This window comes from Eublepharis macularius, chromosome 1, assembly GCF_028583425.1.
Source record: "Eublepharis macularius isolate TG4126 chromosome 1, MPM_Emac_v1.0, whole genome shotgun sequence".
Classification (NCBI taxonomy): domain Eukaryota; kingdom Metazoa; phylum Chordata; class Lepidosauria; order Squamata; family Eublepharidae; genus Eublepharis; species Eublepharis macularius.
The window spans coordinates 50,692,462-50,713,103 of NC_072790.1; the positions used below are offsets into that span (position 1 = coordinate 50,692,462).

The 20,642-nt window shown below is 40.8% G+C and overlaps 2 protein-coding genes across 5 annotated transcripts in view; one reads left to right on the plus strand and one right to left on the minus strand.

The window, feature by feature from the left end:
• Positions 1-26: 26 nt before the first annotated feature.
• On the plus strand, positions 27-12,175 carry ITGB1BP1 (integrin subunit beta 1 binding protein 1). 3 transcript variants are annotated; one of them, XM_054982385.1, is made up of 7 exons: positions 27-88; positions 1,876-1,976; positions 2,290-2,368; positions 4,126-4,262; positions 7,579-7,671; positions 10,203-10,352; positions 11,645-12,175. In XM_054982385.1, exons 2-7 carry the CDS (start codon positions 1,905-1,907, stop codon positions 11,714-11,716), a joined length of 603 nt encoding a protein of 200 aa, XP_054838360.1. In that variant the 5' UTR covers positions 27-88; positions 1,876-1,904; the 3' UTR covers positions 11,717-12,175. The 3 variants fall into 3 exon arrangements, with proteins under 3 accessions (XP_054838360.1, XP_054838368.1, XP_054838376.1); XM_054982393.1 differs by having other exon boundaries at positions 36-120; XM_054982401.1 differs by lacking the exon at positions 27-88 and adding an exon at positions 221-393.
• Positions 12,176-12,648: 473 nt separating this feature from the next.
• The window catches only part of ASAP2 (ArfGAP with SH3 domain, ankyrin repeat and PH domain 2), a 118,373-nt gene continuing 110,379 nt past the window's right edge, over positions 12,649-20,642 (minus strand). For both annotated transcript variants that reach the window (XM_054993710.1, XM_054993643.1), the window contains 4 exons: positions 20,446-20,516; positions 19,811-19,917; positions 18,228-18,350; positions 12,649-17,968 (listed from right to left, as the gene is read on the minus strand). In XM_054993710.1, the coding sequence (XP_054849685.1) occupies positions 17,894-17,968; positions 18,228-18,350; positions 19,811-19,917; positions 20,446-20,516 (376 nt within the window). In that variant the 3' untranslated portion in view covers positions 12,649-17,893. The remainder of the gene's footprint in view (positions 17,969-18,227; positions 18,351-19,810; positions 19,918-20,445; positions 20,517-20,642) is intronic.

Here is a 20,642-nt window from a genome sequence, read left to right on the forward strand (position 1 = left end):
GGGGAACGGAAGTAATCCCGAGAGGATGGGTGGTACCCGGAAGGAGGAGGCGGCATCTTGCTTTCGCCTGAGCCCCCGCCGCGGAAAGGTGCTGGGGGCGTGTTAAGGTGTGAGTGAAGGGTAAGAGAGGACCCCTAGAAGGTGGAGGTGTTCGGCCGCGCCTGTTGCCTTTATTTGGGTAGATCCTCTGATGCCCTGGCCGTGGGTAGTTTTTTTCCGTTGTGGAAGTACACGAAAGTTCCGCCTGCCGGGTCTCTGTCCATGGTGTTGCTGTGAAAGGGGAGAGGCGGCTGCTGAAGCGGTGAAGTGGGAAGCAATCTCTTGGGTAGCAGCTGAGCTCGATCTCCTTTCCACCCTTAAAAATAATACATTACAGAATGGAAAGGAGTTGAGGTACCTTAAAGATGAACACGTTTTTGTTCCTTTGTAAGCTTTTTGTGGACTCTTGTCTATGAATGCTTATGCTAGAATAAGCAGTGGTTGGTCCTTAAATTGTCAGAAGACGCCTGTATCATCTGTCGAATTATTACATTAGCATAGTTTTTTTACTAGGCTTTATCGGTTGTGCTAATTTTTAACAGAAATGATTTTTAGAAGGATCCAGAAGCCATGTCCTGCTTTTATGCGGACTCAACAAAATAACACAAAACAGTATGCAAGCCTTCAGGTTCACCAGAACTCTTTGTCAGATTAGATTGCTGAAAACAAAAGAAATGTGGAGTTGGAGAACAACAGATGTTCTGAACACTGGTCCTAATCAAAGGGGTTTTTTTGTATTTGGAATGTATGGTGGACCAACACAACCACTTTCCTTTAGAAGGGCTATCTTTTTAGTTGAAATGTGTATAATAATTATTAAATAGTAATTATTGTGGGTATGTATAGAAACATTCTTAAGGGGCCGATTCCGCAAGCACGCTGTTCAAGAAGAATAGGAAGCAGCTTCTTAGTTTTTATGGTGGTTTGGATCTTGTGCAAAATTTTCTGCATGTGCTGGAATTCCTGTGCATGTGAAAGATGGGTTTAAAAAAACACTGTTTTAGTGTTTGCTGCCTTAGGGGCCCTGAGTTGGGTGGAAAGGCAGCATAGAGATGTTTTAAATAAATATATAAATAAATGCAAGAACTTGACCTAAGTCAAACCTATTTTTTACATTTTACTTGCAAAATGTTTTGCATTTTACTTGCAAAAGATCATGTGCAGCAGTTACTTGGCAATATAGGGAGGAAAGTGCTAGGTGTTTCTGCTTTTGCAGTCAGTGATGTGAAATTGAAAAGACTCCAGTAGCACCTTTAAGACTAACCAACTTTACTGTAGCATAAGCTTTCGAGAATCACAGTTCTCTTCATCAGATGCGTGAAAGTAATGTGAAAGGTTGTTGTGGTCATTTGAAAAATGTATTTATTTATGTCATTTATAATCCACCTTTCTCACAGAGACTCAAGGCAGATTACACAGTATGAGCTTAGTACAATCGGTATCAAGTACATTTCCATACAGTATATCAAGTACATTTCCATACAGTGTCAAGGACATTTCAATAAACAGTGCCATAGGGTAAATATAAACAAGTTTACAAAGACATACCATTAGCAAGGATCCAATACTGAGTAGAAGAAATGCTGAAACAGAACATAATGAAATCTAGGACTGATTTCATTTCACTACTGATACTTAGAGAGCAGGAGGCATTAAAATTACCTATTTTGCATCTCAATTTTTTGTTCAGGACTGTGGAAGCTAGGCTTTGAGATGTTTTGATGTCGGTTGCTTGGCTCTATGTTTTAAGCGGGAGATTTGAATATCTATGTGCATATGTATATTTAGGATTGTAGGCTTTAAAAGGTGGCAAACGTGACTTCTTTGTTCTTACAGTATTGTCTTTGATTCTATAATGATAAAAAATGTTCCGGAAAGGAAAAAAACGGCACAGTAGCAGCAGTTCACAAAGCAGTGAAATCAGCACTAAAAGTAAGGTAAGAGGAATCTATTTACAAGAACATAGATTTGGAAATATTTTCTTATGTGGGGTTAGGGCTGATTTCTTGTGCAGATTTTTAAAAAGAACTGCAAAAGCCTTGGTGGCCCAGAGGAGGTGGGTGGCTGCTGCTGGGGGATGAGCGCAGGGAAACTGTGGGGAAGCTTGCCATTTGCAGCCACGCCAGCAATGGGGAGAACACAAAATCTTGTCCATGTGCAGAAGACACCAATCTGATCACTTTATCATACCACACCAGATCAGTTTACCTGAATGTAATAATAGCTTCATGTTTATTTTCTCTTGCCTAGTCTGTAGACTCTAGTCTTGGTGGTCTTTCAAGATCTAGTACAGTTGCTAGTCTAGATACGGACTCTACAAAAAGTTCAGGTATGTACCTAGCGAAGACTGGAAGCAACTACATTATAATTATAAGGATGTGTGGCTGAACATTTAAAACAACTTAAAATTGTATACACGGTTGTATGCTTTTGACACTAAAAAAGGGGGGGAAATCAAAGTTCTGTGCCAGTCATCAAAACACTCAAGTCTGTATAATTTATACATTACTATATATGTTTGTATTTATTACATGATACACACATACTCTTGTATTTATCGCATGATACACACATACTCTTGCACGTTTTCATTGTTTTGTAATGTTTTATTTTCTATAGCTTGTTTTATTCCTACTAATCATGGAAACAAATAACGGTCCAGGCACTTAAAGATTATCATCTGCCCATTGGAAATCTTTCTAAACACCTTCCAAGTTCATACCAGGCATTGGCCACACACTTTCAAGAATGTATTTACTTATATATTTACTTTGAAATGAAAGCTGAGATTCTTAAGAAGCTGACTCCTCCCATAACACAGAGCCTGGGTGGTATAGTGGTTGGACTAGGACAGCTGGGTTCAAATTCCCTTACCGTGAAGCCCATTGGGCAACCTTGCATCAATCACATGCTCTTGGCTTAACCTACCTCACAGAGTGGTTGTGAAGGTAAAATAAAGAAAGGGTGTCCCGTATCTAATGAGCTGAGGGCTAGCTTAATTATCCATCTTCTTAAAAACATGGCACTATCTAATATGAGAGCCCAGGTGATGTGGTCATTATCAGATACAAATGATTCAATTACCCTTTCCATTGCGAAATATATAGGGGCAATAATCTCTGTTTAAGATGATAGCTGTATGAACAGTACCACATAGGGAGATAGGAATAGAAACAGAAAAAGGCAGGACTACAGGCACCACCTTGAGCCGGAATAAAAATGTGGCAGACAGATTCATCCAGGGTTATGCGTGTGTATGTACTCCCATCAGGATCACAGCATGTATACAGGCTGCATTCAGACATCATCGCAAGCTGTTACCGAACTGCAGTTGTGCATGATCACAGCTGGTTGCAGTGCTCACATTCTCCTCTCCATCCCCTTGCAAACTGTGCTTGATTGAAAACTCAGTTCAGTCCAGCACCAATTTGCTATGACATCTAAATGCTGGTGACAAATTAGCTTTCCCCTCACTGCACTTCACCTTGCCAAGGTGCCTGTATTAAGCTGTCTCAGTGAATCAGAACTTGCTTCAACTGGGCAGTTTTCAGTAGAACTCTGCACACAGAGGAGGCAGGAGCACGCGAGCCCACCAACAAGCGGTCTTAATGCCAGGTCATAGTTGACTGACAGTTTACTGTGATGTTTTCATGCAGCACCAGTGTACTTACATGTGTGCACCTCTAGATGCTGTTTATCTTTCAGATTAACAAACAGTTACCCGTTCCACCAATTTTAGCTCATTGCCTATAGTTGAACTCAAGGGGTGAATGAAGAAATCCATTCATTGGAGATAGGGAAAGGCTTGGGGTGTGTTAAGCTATTGGGGCCAAAAATAAAATGGGTAAATGAATATACTAATTATAGCTTATAAAAACAGAAACTAGTTCTAGCTTTTGTTGCCTTAAAAGAATAGTTTGAATATTTGTACACATTGGGTGATGTGAGCCCTGATTCACAAAGGCTTATGGTGGAATCATTTTTTTTAGCCTTTAAAGTGCTGTTAGACTTCTTTTTTATAATTCTGCTGCATCAGACTAACACAGCTAGCCATCTGGAATTATTTCTCTGTGTGTTCCTATATAGGTCAAAGTAACAGCAATTCAGATACTTGTGCAGAATTTAGAATTAAATACGTTGGCGCCATTGAAAAACTGAAACTTGATGAAAGCAAGACTTTGGAGGGGCCGCTGGACTTGATAAATTACATAGATGTGGCACAGGTAAAGCCTTTCTATCAATATTTTGACAAACTAAATTGGCACATCTCACCGTATATACTTTCTGGGCCAAATGTGGTCTCTAAAACTGCCTCTTAAGTAAAACCATCTTTATTTCTGTGAATTTGGTTTCTGGCCTCTGTAAGACCCCCCAATTATTGAAAAGTGGCAAGCAGTGCTGGGAACCTAGAATGTCCATTGTTAGATAGGGATTTTCTGAGGACTAGATGTGCCTCACCCTGACCTGGATGACCCAGGCTAGCCCAGTCTTGGAAGCTAAGCAGGGTTGACCAGAATTAGTACTTGGATGGGAGACCACCAAAGAAGTCCAGAGGCAGACAATGGGAAACCTCCTCTAAACGTCTCTTGCCTTGAAAACCTACGGGATCTCTATCAAATCAAGCCTGTGACTTGATGGCACTTTCTACCACCAGATGTGCTTCAGGAAGCATATTGCAAAGAATTGTCATGTGCAGATGTGGGTAATCTTTATCATTGCTGTCTTATTTTGTTAATATAAATGGGTCTCATTGACCTTAAACAGTACAGAAAGTGTGCACTTTGCTTTCCGCAGCAGACACTAGTTTGACATGCACCAAGTCCTGAAAAAATCCTATTGAATTTTCCAGATTCCCAACTCTACTTCCCACTTCACTAAAAAATGGCAATGTGCATATTTGCAGTACAATTTGCTCCTTCCGATCCATTTGTATATAAACAGTGTGTGAGGTAATGGCTCTGTAGTTGGTTTTCTGCTGGTTTGTGTTTGGTATGTATAGCTGTTGATGAGAATACACTGGTGGGAATGTACACACACGCACACACAGAATCTGGATCCACATTTCAGGGAAAGAAAAAAACCTGGGTTCCCTGAAATCCAGGTAAGATTCTCTAATCCGGTTTGGCAAGTTAGTTGTTGAAGATTTTCCGGGCTGTATGGCCATGGCTACAACTAACATTGTAGTTCCTGACGTTTTGCCAGCAGCTGTGACTGGCATCTTCGGAGGTGTAGCACCGAAAGATCTCTCAATGTCAGTGTGTGGAGAAGATGTTAGCAGGTAACTTATATCTACTCAGGAAGGTGGGTTTGGGCTGAGTCATCCTGTCAGAGTTTCCCAGGGTGTGGAATGCTAATGTGGGGAAGCTTCACTGTGTCCTGAGGAGGTTCTTTTGCATATGGATTGGTGGTTGATATGCTAATCTTATTTGCAGGGCTATTGTAAGATGTAGAGTATTTTGTTAGTGTGGTGTTTTTCAGGACTGGAAACCATGCCCTATTCATTCTTAAACTGTCTTCTTTCCTGTTGAAATTGTGCTTATGCTTATGAATTTCAATGGCTTCCCTGTGCAGATGGGAAAACTTATGAAAAAGCACAGCCTACAAACAGTATTCAGACCCACCAGAAAAATACTACAGATGCTACTATCAGCAAAAGACAGTAGAGACCCCCTCACCTCTGCAGGAGTATACCGCATACCCTGCAGCTGTGGACAAGTTTACATCAGGACCACACAGAGTAGCATCCAGACAAGAATAAAAGAACATGAAAGACACTGCAGACTTGGCCAACCTGAAAAATCAGCAGTGGCTGAACGTAGCCTAACTCAAATAGGACACAGTATCTTACTCCAGGACACTAAAATATTGGACAACACATCCAACTATTTTGTCAGATTGCACAGGGAAGCCATTGACATTCATAAGCATAAGCACAGAGGCCAGAGGCACAGTCACAAATGCAAGGTCAACCCAGAGAAAGCCCAACAGAACCAAACTGAAGCAAGTGAATGGATGGAAGCCCCCCGCCCCGAACCAAAGCGAAGCAAAACCAGCATCAAACCAGAGAATCATGTCAAAACAATGAATTCAGTATGAATTCAGTATGTTGCAACTTAACCCAACTGAGTCAGTTTCCCTCACACAAGCCAGGCAGACAGGAGAGCTCCTGCAAGATTTGCCACCCCTCCTGCCTCTGCTTTTGCCTCCGTCCTCCACCTCCCTTCTTGGAAAAAAAATGTGAGAAGCCCAGGAAGGAGAGCAACATTGCCTGGATAACCTCTGATTGGCCTGGCTTTATCCAGGGATCTGCTGGATCTGCAGGGAAAGCTGGATTTAACCAGAAAGAAATTAAGCTTTCCCTCCTTTACTCCAGATTCCACATCGCACAATGCTATACACTGCACTTCCTTAGCTCCTAGCTGAACAACAAAGAAGCAAGGAAGTTAAATGTTTCTGGTCGCCTTTCTATCTTATTCTGAAGCTGTTCTGGATGCAGTTGTGTGGCTTATGAGGAGTAAACAAAATTAGTAAAGGGCTGTTCCAACTTCCTTCATGGGTTGCATTTCCCAAATGCTTCAGTCATGGTGTTCTAGCTGGTTACTCTTTTTTCCTCATGAAACAACATTTTCTGGAAGCATAGCAGGTGCTCTGTTCTCATCATCAGGGTTGGGTTTTTTTTTATAACTTCTTGCTAGAGCAAATTACCTGCTTTAAGCAAGTTAAAACCACAAGGAGCTGTTGTGGCCGGGGGGCATATAGAAGAAGGGAGCACCAACACTTAATGGCCCCTGTTTAAAAACTGCTGCTCTGATTTGGAGGAGGGTTACCTTTCCACAGCGATGATAATTAAAATAACATGCAATTAAGTGTCTGTAAATGGCACTTCCCTGACAGGTCCTTCAAGAGGAATCCTTCATCTGCGTGAGGCCCCATCCATCATGCATATGTTCAGCCTTTGAGGGTTTAAACTGGCGGGTAGTTTCCGATCATTAACTAATTGGCAGGACATTTCTACGGTGATAAGGCTTGGAGTGCCTTTTTATGCTCTGTGCTCCTCATCTCCAACTGGGCTGCCAATGAGTGAAGCCATTTATAGCTTGTACTTACAGCATGGTCTGTAGCCTATATCCCCTTTCTGCTCCTTTGAGTTGTGTGTGCTATAGGCAGGGGAGCCTCACCTTGATTGATGTAGAGAGCACTTCCCCTCCCCTGGGTTGTTTGGAAGGCTTTTTCTCTCTTCTTCTTCCCAAAGGCAGGAACTTCCTTCAGGATTTTCTCCTCACTAGTTGCTGCTTAGATGCTCGCTGTTTCTCCACCTGATGTTCCAAATTGTATCCCTGCTTGCTCTCTCACTTTAGAAATCTCTAGATTTTGTCTAAATGGGCATGCTTGGGATTTGGATGTGCTCGTTTTGGTACAAACCATTTCAGAAGTCCTACAAAAGGAAAGGAAAGCTTAAACTTGGTGAGCAAGCAGGCCGTAATAACTTGCTTAAGCTGATGTGTGCGCATGTAACACTTTTTGTTTTCCTTTCTAAAGCAAGATGGAAAGTTACCCTTCGTGCCAGGGGAAGAAGAATTTATAATGGGCGTTTCCAAGTATGGTATTAAAGTCACAACTTCAGATCAGTATGTAAGTTATTACTGTTATTACTATTACTGTTGTTGTTGTAGTGATTGTTTTTAAGTACTGTTTTGGGGTCCCAGTAGAAATTTTGAGAGTTCGCTAATCCCGCTTGTCACTGGGGTTAACTATGGGAAAGGCAAATAATTCTGAAAACGTGACACACTAGATACCTGCTTCTATAACGATAGGGAAGCTTCTGGCGTACTTGATGATCTATTTCAAATCTGATACAGTGAAAAAAGCAACTTTTGAGGAGGACCCCCCAGGAATAACTTGGGGTGAACCAGCAAAAATCCACCCCCCCCCCCTTGCAGCTGCAGAAATTCTTGGCAAGATCCGAGAAGCCATCTGCAGATGTTTTAGCACAGGGGGTGAAGGCAGCTCCAGGGCAGGAGGACAAGGTCTTGCTTTTATACTGCTTTTTAAAAGTCCATTTTCTTCCATGTGGACAAGACCGAGTCGAAGTACTCAAAGATCTGACGAAGAGAACTGTGATTCTCGAAAACTTATGCTACAGTAAAGTTGGTTAGTCTTAAAGGTGCTACTGGACTCTTTTCTGTTTAGAAGTACTCAAAGTGTCCTTGCAAATAGAAGTGGTATATGCTTGAAATCACTAACAAGCTGCATGCCATCAACTGCTCTTAAGATCTTGTTGTTTGGAGCCGCAGTAGTTTGTTGAATAATATCTGCAGAGTACGATGGGCATGGTTCGTAGTGGCCTGTGGCACACCAGGAAAACACTAACAGGGATTCCTGCTTCCCAGCGACTCCAGTATACTAATAAAAGGATCAGGCCCAGCATACTCTTTAATGCACCGTTCTAGCTTTGAGACTTTTTCCGATCTGCCTTGAGACCTTTAAACCTAATTTATAGGTATGAGAGATGAGATCTCTCTAAGAATTAGGGGTGTGCACCAAAAAAAAAATTAGCTGGTTGATCTAGATCTGAGTTGCATTTTTTTTTTAAAAAAATAATAATGCTAAATTCATGAAATTTGGGCCAGATTCTCTGATCTAGGTTAGAGAATCTCAAATTTAACCAGCAATTATTTCCTAGATGGCTGGTGGGGGAGGTCATTTTTTTGTGCTAGCTTTACCAAATTTGGAGGGAACCCACTGCTGACTGCCACCAAAGACCCTCAAATTTCGGGAGAATTGGGCCTGGGGTCCAATTCTGTGAGCCCTTGAACAAGACGTCCCCAGGCACCCTCCGTTTTTTCCTGTGGAAACAATGAAGAATCTCTAGCTTGCAGGCAAGCCGTGGAGTTTAAAGGACACCTGGTGATGGCAAGCTAAGGCTTTTTTGTAGCTTGGACAGGGTGGGAGTGGTGGGATGGGAACTCACTCTGCCTGCCCTCCTCTCCAGCCCTCCCCCAACCCTGCACTGCTGTCCTGCAGCAGTAGTACAGCATATGGCTCCATGCCTGCCCTCTTGCTCACTGCCTGCAGCTCTCTGCTGCAGCTGGGTGATCTAGATCTAGGTTAGTAAACTCTTCAGCTATTGGACCAAAGGAAAGATTTGGTGAAGAAAATTGCTGGCAGACAATGAAAGGTGAGAATTTCCCGAGAAAGTTATGACGAAACAGGAGAGTAGCTAGCGTCCTGTCGAGATCTTTCGTTATACCCACATCCACATCTGGGGTTCTCTGTGGCAGCTTTGTTTGATTGAAGAGTTTACCATCATTGGAAGACCACTTCAGCTACATCTTACTGTGGACTTATGAAAGGATTGGAAGAAACTTATCATACTATTATGTAGACAATCTGAATACACCACCACAGGAAAGGAATAATAATCATTTCTATCACCTCCTTCTCAAGATTTACTCTACTTTCTTAGGTACCATTGGGTAAACAATCTACTATACATTCTCTGATATTATTCTACTATTGTTCTAGGATTATTTAGGAATATGATTGGTTTTGTTATATGACTATGAAATCTGGATTTCTACTCATTGTATTTATTGAAAATTGTTGAATGATTTCTTATGGAATTTGATTGAATTTATTGCTGTATTTATTGATTATATTGCTAATAGGCATTATTCCTCTATATGAGCTCCCATGGGGATTACGTATGCGTTTTAGATGTATATTGTATTTGTATATTTCAATTGTATAGCACTTGCACTTTACATGGTTACTAATTAAGAGTGGATATATGTATTTGGAATTTTGTATCGTTGATTATAGTGTTTATTATGGGAACAAATAGTGTTTTTTCTCAGGGATAATCCAGCCCAGCAGAGTTCAACCACCCCCCTCCGATCTGATCTGGGGATCGACCTGGGGAACTGGCAAGCCAAATTATTCCAAATTGGCATAAATCCAGATTTTAAAAGCCCGTTCTTGGAGCCAGATCATATGCCCATACTAAGAATTCTCTTAATTTGAAAAGTAAGGCATTGAACCACTGTACTCTTTTCTCCAAAACTCACACTGACAATTTGCTGGTAATTTTATAGTTGAAGGCATAGTATAGAGAACCATCACCTGTTTTTTGTAAGCTTAAAACTGATACGTGGATCTTTCAGGATGTCTTGCATAGACATGCGCTTTACCTAATTGTGCGGATGGTCTGCTATGATGATGGCCTGGGGGCCGGAAAGAGTTTACTGGCTTTGAAGACGACTGATGCAAACTATGAAGAATACAGCCTTTGGATATACCAGTGTAATAGTCTGGTAAGGTTAATGATTAATAGTTTTTTTTAAAAAGGCACTTTAGCTTGCTGGAAAACTACTTAAATGTGCTCTGTTCTAAAGCCATATGTACAGCCAGCTGCCGTTCAAGCCCAGATTAGTCTTGTCCCATTGAGTCTTCTTACAAGGGTATGCTGTATTATATGCAGCCTATAGTATTCAAGCCATGAGCACTCTAGCCACAGTCGCTTCTGGCACATGCCAAGAAGGCCTCTTGGTTTGTCTGTGACATAGGCCTGTACCCTGGTCTGCTGCTGTCTACTCCTGGGCTCCTTAGACTAGAAACAAAATCAAAGCATGCAGAGCTATGTATGTGCATAGGTGTGTGGGCACTGATTTGTGGCACATCTGCCAAAAAGGCTGATCACAATATGTACAATTTTTCCTTCTGAAGTAGTACTGGTAAAGAGTGGCTGGAACTTCTCTGAAATGAGAAATGTTGGCAGTCATGTTTTACTGTGGGGTGGGAATGTAGACGCTTTGCCATTTTTTTTTACCTTCTGTTTCCTCTCTATCAATCTAGCCGATTGTCTTTTGCTTACAGATTTGAGTAAGAGCGTCATCAAACAAAACAGGATGGCTGGATAACTAGAATGGTGGGTTTAGGTCCTATCCAGGCTGGCCATCTTCATCCACCCAGCTGCCAACTGAAATCCATTGAAAGAGCCGAGGAAGCAAATGTAGCATAACTTGTATCTGGCCTTCAGTCTCTAGTCTGTGGCAGTGACCTATCTATGAATTTTAAACATACAACCCTAACTTTCCTTTACATTCGCCACAGAATGGAATTTATAACTGTGTTAGCACTCTGGGGAGAAGACAGATTAGCTTCCAGTTCAAGGCAGCAGGTGCTCTGTAATTTCTGTATAAGCAGTCATGACTGTGGTTACAAAGAAGAAAAGCTTGTCTGTATTCACAGCTGTACTCTTCTGCTGATATGAAAGAACAGTTTGATATTCCACACCAGACTGATTTTTAAAAATAGCCGTACGTTCCTGACAGTGCAATTCTAAGCAAAGTTATGGCCTTCTAATGCCACTGAAGGCAATAGAATTTTTGAAGGTTTCGAAGGGTGTAACTCTGCTTAGGGTTGCACTGAAGTCACATTGCTGGGCTGCACTGATTGTTTGACATCATAATAGGTACCCTTCAGCTTGCAACTGAACATGTAATGACAGTAACCTTGAGGGGTCCCAGAAGGTAGAAAGCTTTTGTGTGTTGACAAGCAGCAAACAAAGCATTATCAACTCATTTTTCCCCCCTGTCAAACACAGGAACAAGCACAAGCTATTTGTAAGGTATTATCAGCAGCCTTCGATTCAGTTTTGACATCCGAGAAGTCCTGAATTTCTACAGCTGCCTTTCATACTGAGAAAGAAGTACTGCTTGCTGTGACTGTGTAGAAATTGGAAACTAAAGCAAGTATTTTGAATGGAACAGATGTGAACTTCTAATTTTATTTTTTTTTTACTGCTTGAGCATACTGTTCAAAGAAGCAAGGTTGGTTTTTGTTTTTTTTCTAAATAAAACTTGCTCATCAAGTCTGTGTGATGAAGAAAAATCAACTCAGCCACGAAACTCATTGGGTGACTTCAGGCCAGTCGTTCTCTTGATCAACCAAACCTACCTCGCAAGGTGGCTGTGAGAATAAAGCGGAAACCAGATGTGCTGCCTTGAGCACTTTGGAGGAAGGACGGGATAAAGATATAATAATGTAAGAGCCCAACCAGTTCTTACCATTGTACGGTCATGCTAAGTCTCATAAATGAAATTAATATTAAACCTTAGATTTTTGGCATATGTTAATAAAAAGGTGAATATAAGATGGGTCTTGTTAATTAATTGCTACGTGCACGTTACTGCTTAATAGCCTGTTTCATGTAGTGGTTAGTGTGTTGTCTGGGAAGTCCAGGTTCGAATCCTAGTGCTGCAGTGGAAGTTAGCTGGGTGACCGTGGGCCAGTGATACTCTCAGCCTAATCTACTTCACAGGGTGGTTGCTAGGACAAAGTGGACAACAGAATGATGTAAGCGTCTTTGGGTTCCCACGAGGGAGAAAAGATGATATAAATGAAGTAAAGATATATAAAATACGTAAATTATGTATGGATTTTCTTAACAGCATGTGTCAGTATTGATCAAATTCCTCAAAATGTGGGATTCACAACTAAGAATCTTGATACTCTGTGCTTAAGACTAGTAATAATGCATCAAGCAACTATCCAAAATCCATAGTCACGGTATAAAGATTTTATATACAGATCAATACCCAGTCAAAATAAGGTTTAAAAGCAGTTTATTTTCCAGTCAAGTGACTAGTTTAACAAAAGTAAAATTAATCATGCTCCAATTATAAATCACTGCATCCAGACACTAAAAATAAGAATTGATTTAGGTTATACAATGTATACAGTTGCTCTGCAACTAAACAATCAAACCATCACATCAAAATTATACATCTCAAGTAGCATTCTGAGCTGTATTTTAAGTGTCTTATGCTCCTTTTTTTTAAAATAGTTAACACAGTCATCTTGTAATGTGCCCAACAGCTTGCTGAATATCATCATCCCATACTGTCAGCTATGAAATGGAATTCTTAGCATTTAATTTTTTTAAAAAAAATCCATAATCCTGGATAGCTAGCTTTTAATTTTACATTAAAGGACAAAATGCCGTTGATATGAAGATCAAGTCTTGGATACAAGTTCAGTGCCATCACATAATGGTGAGAAAATATTCAAGGCCTTCTCGGGGTTTTAAGAACCATTGAAAGCATCTATACTGAGGCTGGGATCCAAATGGCTACCCTTTATGCGTCCCCTAGACCTTAGATGTACCCAGTGGACTTTTCCCCTTTTCAGCGGCAGGTTCCAACGCCATTTCAGTCTGCTTTAGAGAGTTCACATGGTTTCAAAAGCAGCAGTTTGGGAAACATGTTACAGCCTACGTTGGGTGCATGGATCTAGTTTGTGATTATTTTGATCCAGGCCAGTATGAAAGCTGATGGCTAGAGAAGCTTCCCCAAGACTGCTTTGCACCTTAGCTGCAAGATTCTGTGTTAAAAATACTGTACATGAAGTGAACTGTGCAAAATAATGTGCCAATCATTTATTTTCTATAGTTTACCAAAGGATAGAAACATATAAAGTAGTGTTAAAAGCCAAACCAAATTCACCAGCATCTGATTAAATTTGTAGTGGGAAACTACTTTTTCCAAATATACATATATATGTCTTGGGTACTTTGAATATGTAGAAGTAGCTTTAAAACTTGCAACAAAAGAATTCTGAAACATTCCAGTTTGTTCCCCATTTACACTACAACAGTGTGTGTGATAAAATGGTCTGCTTTGAATATAAGCCAATGGATTGTACTCACATAGTTGATGAGTTGCCTTGAATGTACCATTTCAGCAAGGCAGTATAAAGGGCGAGATCCAGCAGTCCCCCCCCCCCCCGCCCAATATAAATATACCAATTGGCTCTTCCCCCATCTATTACAACCTACACTAGTCAATATATACATAATTTCTGTGTCAGAAATTCAAAGTTCTCTTGATAAATCTAGAGATACAATAGTCACAAAACTTGTGATCAAAGCCAATGTGACCTGGGCAGTGGTATTCTAATCCTATGCTACCAGTGCAGGTTTTGGTAGCATATGCAACATAAAAAAAACAACCCTGCAACAATATCACAATATACAAACAGTAAAAGGACGTTGGTATGTTTTTCAATATTCCATTGTCAATTCAGAGTTATGAAATCTATTCACAATTATTAACAGTGTAACTACCGTGGTCTGGTGTGTATTTATGAAGCCAGTGTGAGCCAGCAAGCAGACTGAGTTGCTTGCACGGTAGTGGTGTAGACCTTAATACAGTGAGCATTCAGATCGATTCCCTGCTCTTTTATCCCACCACAATATTTCTGTGTGTGAACATATCCCTATGTGTTTTTTAAAAAAGAAATGCAAGTCTAGACATTTTGTAAGAAAAGGACTGCAAGCAGAATTTCATGAACCGCAATGAACACCTGTTTACTTAACTGATAATTCTGCTGTATTTTCTTTTGTTCTAAAAAAATGTAGTGCCCTCAAACACAACTGAAGAATGAAATAAAATATATGAGGTGAGCATATATTTAGTATAGAAAAGTATGACCTCGTATCTGAGGTAAAGAGGGTCAGGGTTTAAAGGAAATATCTACATCATTTTATTAAAAATCCTTCAGTGAAACTGAGGGTCTTTCCAGACAACCTTTCCATACAGTAACTATGCAGGGTGGACCTATTCAAAATGCATTTTCCCAGCACTCCCAACAGCACCAGTGTCTTGCTTGGAAAATGAGATTCCTGCTGCTAATGTCCATTATTTTCTTGTGACGGCTGTACGGTTTGGGATTGCTGGAGTTTACTGGATAGGACCTGTGACAACATCAGACGAGGGATACTCCCCTCTACCACCTATGATGCAATTCTGCAAGTTTTGAAGTGTTTTTCAAAACTAACGAAGAGCTTCCTCATCATATCCATTGTGGAAGGAGTGCTCATCTTGCCTCCTGAACAACAACAAAAGGGACCTACACGCAAGACTTTTCCTCTCCCACTGAAGCAATGCCCTATTTTCTCCAGGCTCCCAGAGAAAACTCCAAGCCCTTCATGATAACACATACACACCTCTGGGAGGCAAGGCCAACCTTTCGCATTACGTCTTGCAAGGAGAGGGCAGAGGACCTTCCTTATCTGCTAGTTCTGTGGACTGCCAAAGAAGGAAGTGAGTGTATCACCTGGACAAAGTGCCTCAAGGAAATATGGTAACAGTCTCCCAAAAAGAATCAACAGACTGGCCTTCCAGGATCAAAATATAAGCTTTCATGTTCTTGAGAGGAAGGACAATGGCCTGAATTCTGACTAGTGTTTCCGTGGGCACAAGAACTTCTGCTTGTGGATGGAATTCCACCCCCCTCCTGTGGGAGCCCAAAATGCCCCCTGAAATCCTGTTCCTGCGGACCCCCAGGTATATGATTTTAGAGGGCATTTTGGGCTCCTGAGGGGGTGAAAAAATCTCCCACAAAGAATCTCAATGAAGGTCTCACTCCCCAATCTGAATCTGTGAGCATCAGTATGCTTACTCAGAATTCTGATCAAAAAGACTCTTTTTCTTGCAGCTGTTGTTAACAACCGTTAAAGTTGGCTGTTCTTTTTGTTCTATGGAAACCTGTGTATTTTCAGTGGGAACAAAACAGTACTTAAAATGGTCTCTACATTTACCCTGGATCATGAGACAATGTTACTATCCTTTCCTCACTTTGGCAGGAAAAGAACTAGTACATGTTGGTTGGGTAGCAGGCTCTAGTTTCTGCCTCGATAGGACAACTGCTGTTGTATCCTTTCAATTTGCTGGTAAAAACATGGTCTTAGGGAATGTATTGAACTGGCCTATGAGATCTGCAGAACCACCCTTCTGAAGTATTTGATCAAATTCACCAGCTCCTCTCTCAAATGGAATCAGAACTAGAAAAGCCACTTTGTCCTATGTTTACTAGAGATCATAAAATGAGCACGTTTTCTTCTCTGGATGTCAGCTTTGGGATGAAGATATTGTAGAAGTTAGCGAAACCATAAACTCCCAAGCCCAATTGGTAAATCACCCTGGGGCCGCATTGCTTTTGTGGATTTTTAATGCCTCCCAGGAGCCAGATGATGAAATTTTCTCACCACTTGCTTCCCATGGCTTCTGCAAGCATTCTCTCTCTGCCATTTTATTGGGTGGACCAGTTTAATGCTTCTGCCTCACTGACTGCATTTTTGGGAGGAGAGGCAAGGCCATATGAGGATGTCTATTCTGTATTCTCCGTCTTCTTTCTGATTTGGTTGACGTTTCATTTGTTTATCTGCCATACATTAGGCACTGCTGTATTTGTTACTTCTACTGTTTTAAGGGATTTTTCCTACTCTTTCCAATCTGGAGAAGCTCCTCACCTTAAAGGATTTGGCTGTGTTTCCCCTGTACAAGAGAAAGTATAATTCCAAAGGATTTAGAAGGTCCTTCAAGGTAAACAGTCTTCCTGTCTGTCATCTACTTCCCATTCTTTTTGAGTTCTTTGAAAGCGGGGCAGCCTCTACATTTTGTACTGGAATGCACATCCTGTGTGATTTTTTGGGTGTTGTTTATGAAGAAAGTGATAAATCTCTCAGTTTCCATTACAAATGGATTATTAGTCTAGAATATTAGTCCAGGGGTTCTGGATCTCCGCTAGTGCCAATACAGTATTCACAGAAAATTTCAGGAGTTTTAATGTGTTTTAAAAGCTCTGAAAGTTTTGGTTATATTAGATCTCAAAAGATGTTGCTTCTGCTATAGATTTTGCCTTTTTCTGGACTCAAAAGCTTTGAAAAAAGGTGAGCATTTCTGTCTGAGTGAAGGTACTCTGTGAGCATGTGCTTCTCACATACAAAAAGTGCATATAGTTGCTGTTCCAATGTATTACAATAAAAAGGATTTTTGCTATAGCTGGCCAAAGGAGCCTGCAAGAATCCAGTCCTAAGTGTAAATGCTTGAGCCCTACATGAACAGACGCCCTCATTTCCATCCGGTGACTGCCAGCCTCTCATCTCTCCAAGTCTTCTCCCTGCTTTGTTTGTACCCATTATGTTATTCACGAGCACCTGGATTGCCATTTGGGCCGCTGGTGGTGTATTTTTTGTCGTTCTTGTCTGACCCTTCCATCCATGCAATTAAAAAAAAAAAATCTCTAGAGAGAGTTGAACCTTCGTAGATAGCAATCATGCCTACATGTGAGCACCTCTCCCTTTAAAAAAAAATGGAGGAAAATATTTCCCTTAAGGACAATCTGTGTGTTTTCATAAAGCAGTAAAGTTCTCTCAACTCTCCTCACAACAAAGCTCATTTTCTTAACAAAAGGGTCATGATAAAATGGCCGACTCTGCCTACAAGAGACAGCTGGAATTGATCCTCACATTTTTGTAGTGTACTGAGTAAAAGCAGAGAAAATTGCTTCTTTCGAAAGGAAATTCTCAGTGCTGCTACACAGTACCTAGACAGGCTTTGGGATACTGACTGCAAACAAAGGCCAGATAGTCAACACAAGGTATAACGTACTTGTACAGTCAAGTAATCTCTTAGCTCACCTAGAACTCTTAGTCCTGAGGTGCGTGTCAGAGATTTTCTTTGACTGCTAAAGGGAGAAGCTGTGGTATCTTGTCTATGAAGAAAAATTTAGTATGTCAACACTTATGAAACAGGTTTCACGTCTATTCCATGGGTTTGGGCTCATAGTGTATGATTTTTAAAGGGCTTTCCAGTTCACCATGAAAATGTTTACAATTTACCTGCGATTATAAACCAGACTTCCTATGGGCAAATAGAAATTCTTAATTCCATCGTAAGACTTGTGAGATAATGATGTGGTGAAGCTTTCAAGAAAAAGCTGTGGAACACATCTGTCAAAGGATCGCTACAATCTGTGGAAGTGAGAAGACTCTCCGTGTGCAAGGGGCAATTTAGTCAACAATAAAGTGCACAAACGACACAGGGAAAGCTCCTTTTCGGTTAGGCTCGCCGTCAATATGCCCAATCTAGAAAAGACACCAAACAATTTCCGAGTTAGAGGTTGAAATCTTGACTGTATTCGACGACTGCTCATAGAACACTATTTAAATTGTCACCGGGTAAAACTGATTAAAAATAAATCTCTATCATAGCAACTTAGTTTTACACTAATAAAATGCAGCAGAAGTGGACTGTGGTATTATATTTGAAATTCACACCATGATGGGTCAGTGTCGTATACTAGTGCTATGAAAGGCCTGGGAAAGCACCGTTTCTAATACTTACCCACCACTCCTGATCTTCCTCACCATCAACTATGATGATATCACCCTCAGAAAATGTTAGCTCATCTGGATTATCTGCTACACAGTTGTAAATTGCTTTTACTCTCTTGGGTTTTGTTTTTGACTGCAACAGAAAGAGACACAAAATAGCTAAGTAACATGGGAAACAAAAACCAGGTGCACGTTTTATTTCCCAAGCTTTTAGCTAACAGTTCCACTAGCATCTGATGAAGAAGATAAAAGCCTATGAAGCAAAAGATTTTATAAATAGAAACTTAGTCTAAGAAAGGCAAGGTGGTATTTTCACTCCATAATAGTTACTAGAAGCTTTTGAACAATGGATAACTAAGCTGTGACACAGTGTCAAGGAAGAGATATGGCAATGTCCAATTAAAAACTCTATAAAGACATGGAGATTATGGCTTCAGGAAAAAGACGGATCTCTTTTTGGGGCATGTGAAAGGAGACTAACAACCAAGCCAAGACTCATCCAGTGAACGCTATTAAAAGTTCAAATCTCGCTGGGTTTCACTTAATACTGTTTTGAATATCTTTCTGTGTCTTTTTGAATAGCAATCTACACTATAATACATAGTTTGGGGACAAAATATTGCATATTTGTACATAAAAGACATACTGTCCAGCATTCGTACAAAATCTAATTATGTAACTCATCTATCTATCCCTCCCAAGTTCTCTATCTTTACCTATAGCTTGGGAAATTAATTCAAGAGTTTCCTGAAGTAAATAATTTACCAGACTTGGTTTAAACTATATTCATCTAGTTCATATCCTTTAGCTGAGACCTTATAATAAAGCCTCTGGTAAGGTGCTTTAGTAAGATCTGTTTAGCTAAAGCTCTTTAGCTTAGGGTTAGGATACATTCAGTCTTTTCCACTCTAATGTGTGCTGACTTTTAAAACTGACATGGATTGGGAATCAAATGAAACTAAAAGTGGCATCTTAAGCGAGGAGTTACACTGCTTAGGATGGCACTGTAAGTTGCCTAAAGGGGTTCAATATATGACAGACATCCTAGCCAAGATTCATTGGGTAGGCTAGATTTTCACAGTTTATCCAAGACTGCTTTATTGCTACAACATACAAATGATTTTCTTTGGAATAGTCCCAAATTTGCCTCTACAATGAGAGATGTGGGCTGAGCTCCACATCTCATTTTTCTGTTTTGCTTCCAGCCCAACCTTCACGTGTACTGCAATTCAAAGGGCAAGAAACAAGAAAGAAAAAAAGAGGAACCCACTAAACTGAAAAGCAGCTGCCTTCCCTTTTCAGAATCAGGCAACACCACGCTAAGCTTTCACTACCAAAGCCAAGATCTCGTCAGATCTCAGAAGCTAAGCAGGGTTGGCCCTTGTTAGTAATTGGACGGGAGACCTCCAATGAAGACCAGGGTTGCAGAGGCAGGCAATGGCAAACCACCTCTGTTAATCTCTTGCCTTGAAAACCCCATCGGGGGGGGGGTGTCACCATAAGTCAGCTATGACTTGAGGGCACTCTCCACCACCACCAAAGCCAAGTGCTGCCAAATCCAAACTTGACTGATCTCAACTCCATCCTACTTACTGCTTGGGATTTCCTTGGCATTGGAGCTGGAGGCTGGATTGGTACAGACATGTTTGTAGAAGGGGCAGCGTGAGATCCAAGCATCTCAGACGCAGATGAAGTCTCTCCTGGTATTAAAAGAAAGCAGAGTTTGTTTTAATTAAAATGGATTTTTAAGGGACATACCCTACTCTTTAAATAATGCACATTTGTTATCTCTTTTGCAACTCAGCTTCCCCACTGAGCTACCTAAACTGTCTATTGCTTTTCAGAATGATAGCTTCTCCTTGCTAGGTCAACTGGCTCAGTTCTCAGGGTTTAGTTCAGTAGACACTTATATAAGCATTAAGTGCCACTGAAAACAATGGGGCTTGTGCATGCACCCTAAGGCAAGGAATCTACAGTCGGCATCTGCCTCCCACTCATTCTTTGTGAAGATCTGGGAAATGCCTACATGATAGGTCATCACTTTTAGGTTATTTCCTGTGAGTTAGAGACCATGCTCTCGCCTTCGTGGGGAACAGCTTTGCACAAACTGCACTCCATACAAAAATTATAGTGTGCCAATTTTATTGCTTGCAGAATAAGCTTGGGCACTGGCCAGGATCTGTTGCTAAAGAGCCAAGAGATAAAAAGAGGATTAAAAAAATCATTACCACACGACTGCTGCAGAGATCCAGCTCCTTTGTTCTGCCCCTTGTTAGCTGAGCTAGATGACTTCTCGGTCCTGTTCAGGAGAGAAACAACCATTCCTATCAACAGTCACCTTGGTGGATGATTCTATTGCATTTACGTGCATTTCCTCACTATTTCACTGTTCTGCAATGATCATCCGCCTGCTTGAATGTCTAAC

Coding starts and splice junctions, on each gene's coding strand:
- ITGB1BP1 (XM_054982385.1), top strand. CDS start 1,905: ATGTTCCGGAAAGGAAAAAAACGGCACAGTAGCAGCAGTTCACAAAGC. Junction 4,263..7,578: donor ATTACATAGATGTGGCACAG/GTAAAGCCTTTC, acceptor TCCTTTCTAAAG/CAAGATGGAAAGTTACCCTT. Junction 10,353..11,644: donor TATACCAGTGTAATAGTCTG/GTAAGGTTAATG, acceptor TGTCAAACACAG/GAACAAGCACAAGCTATTTG.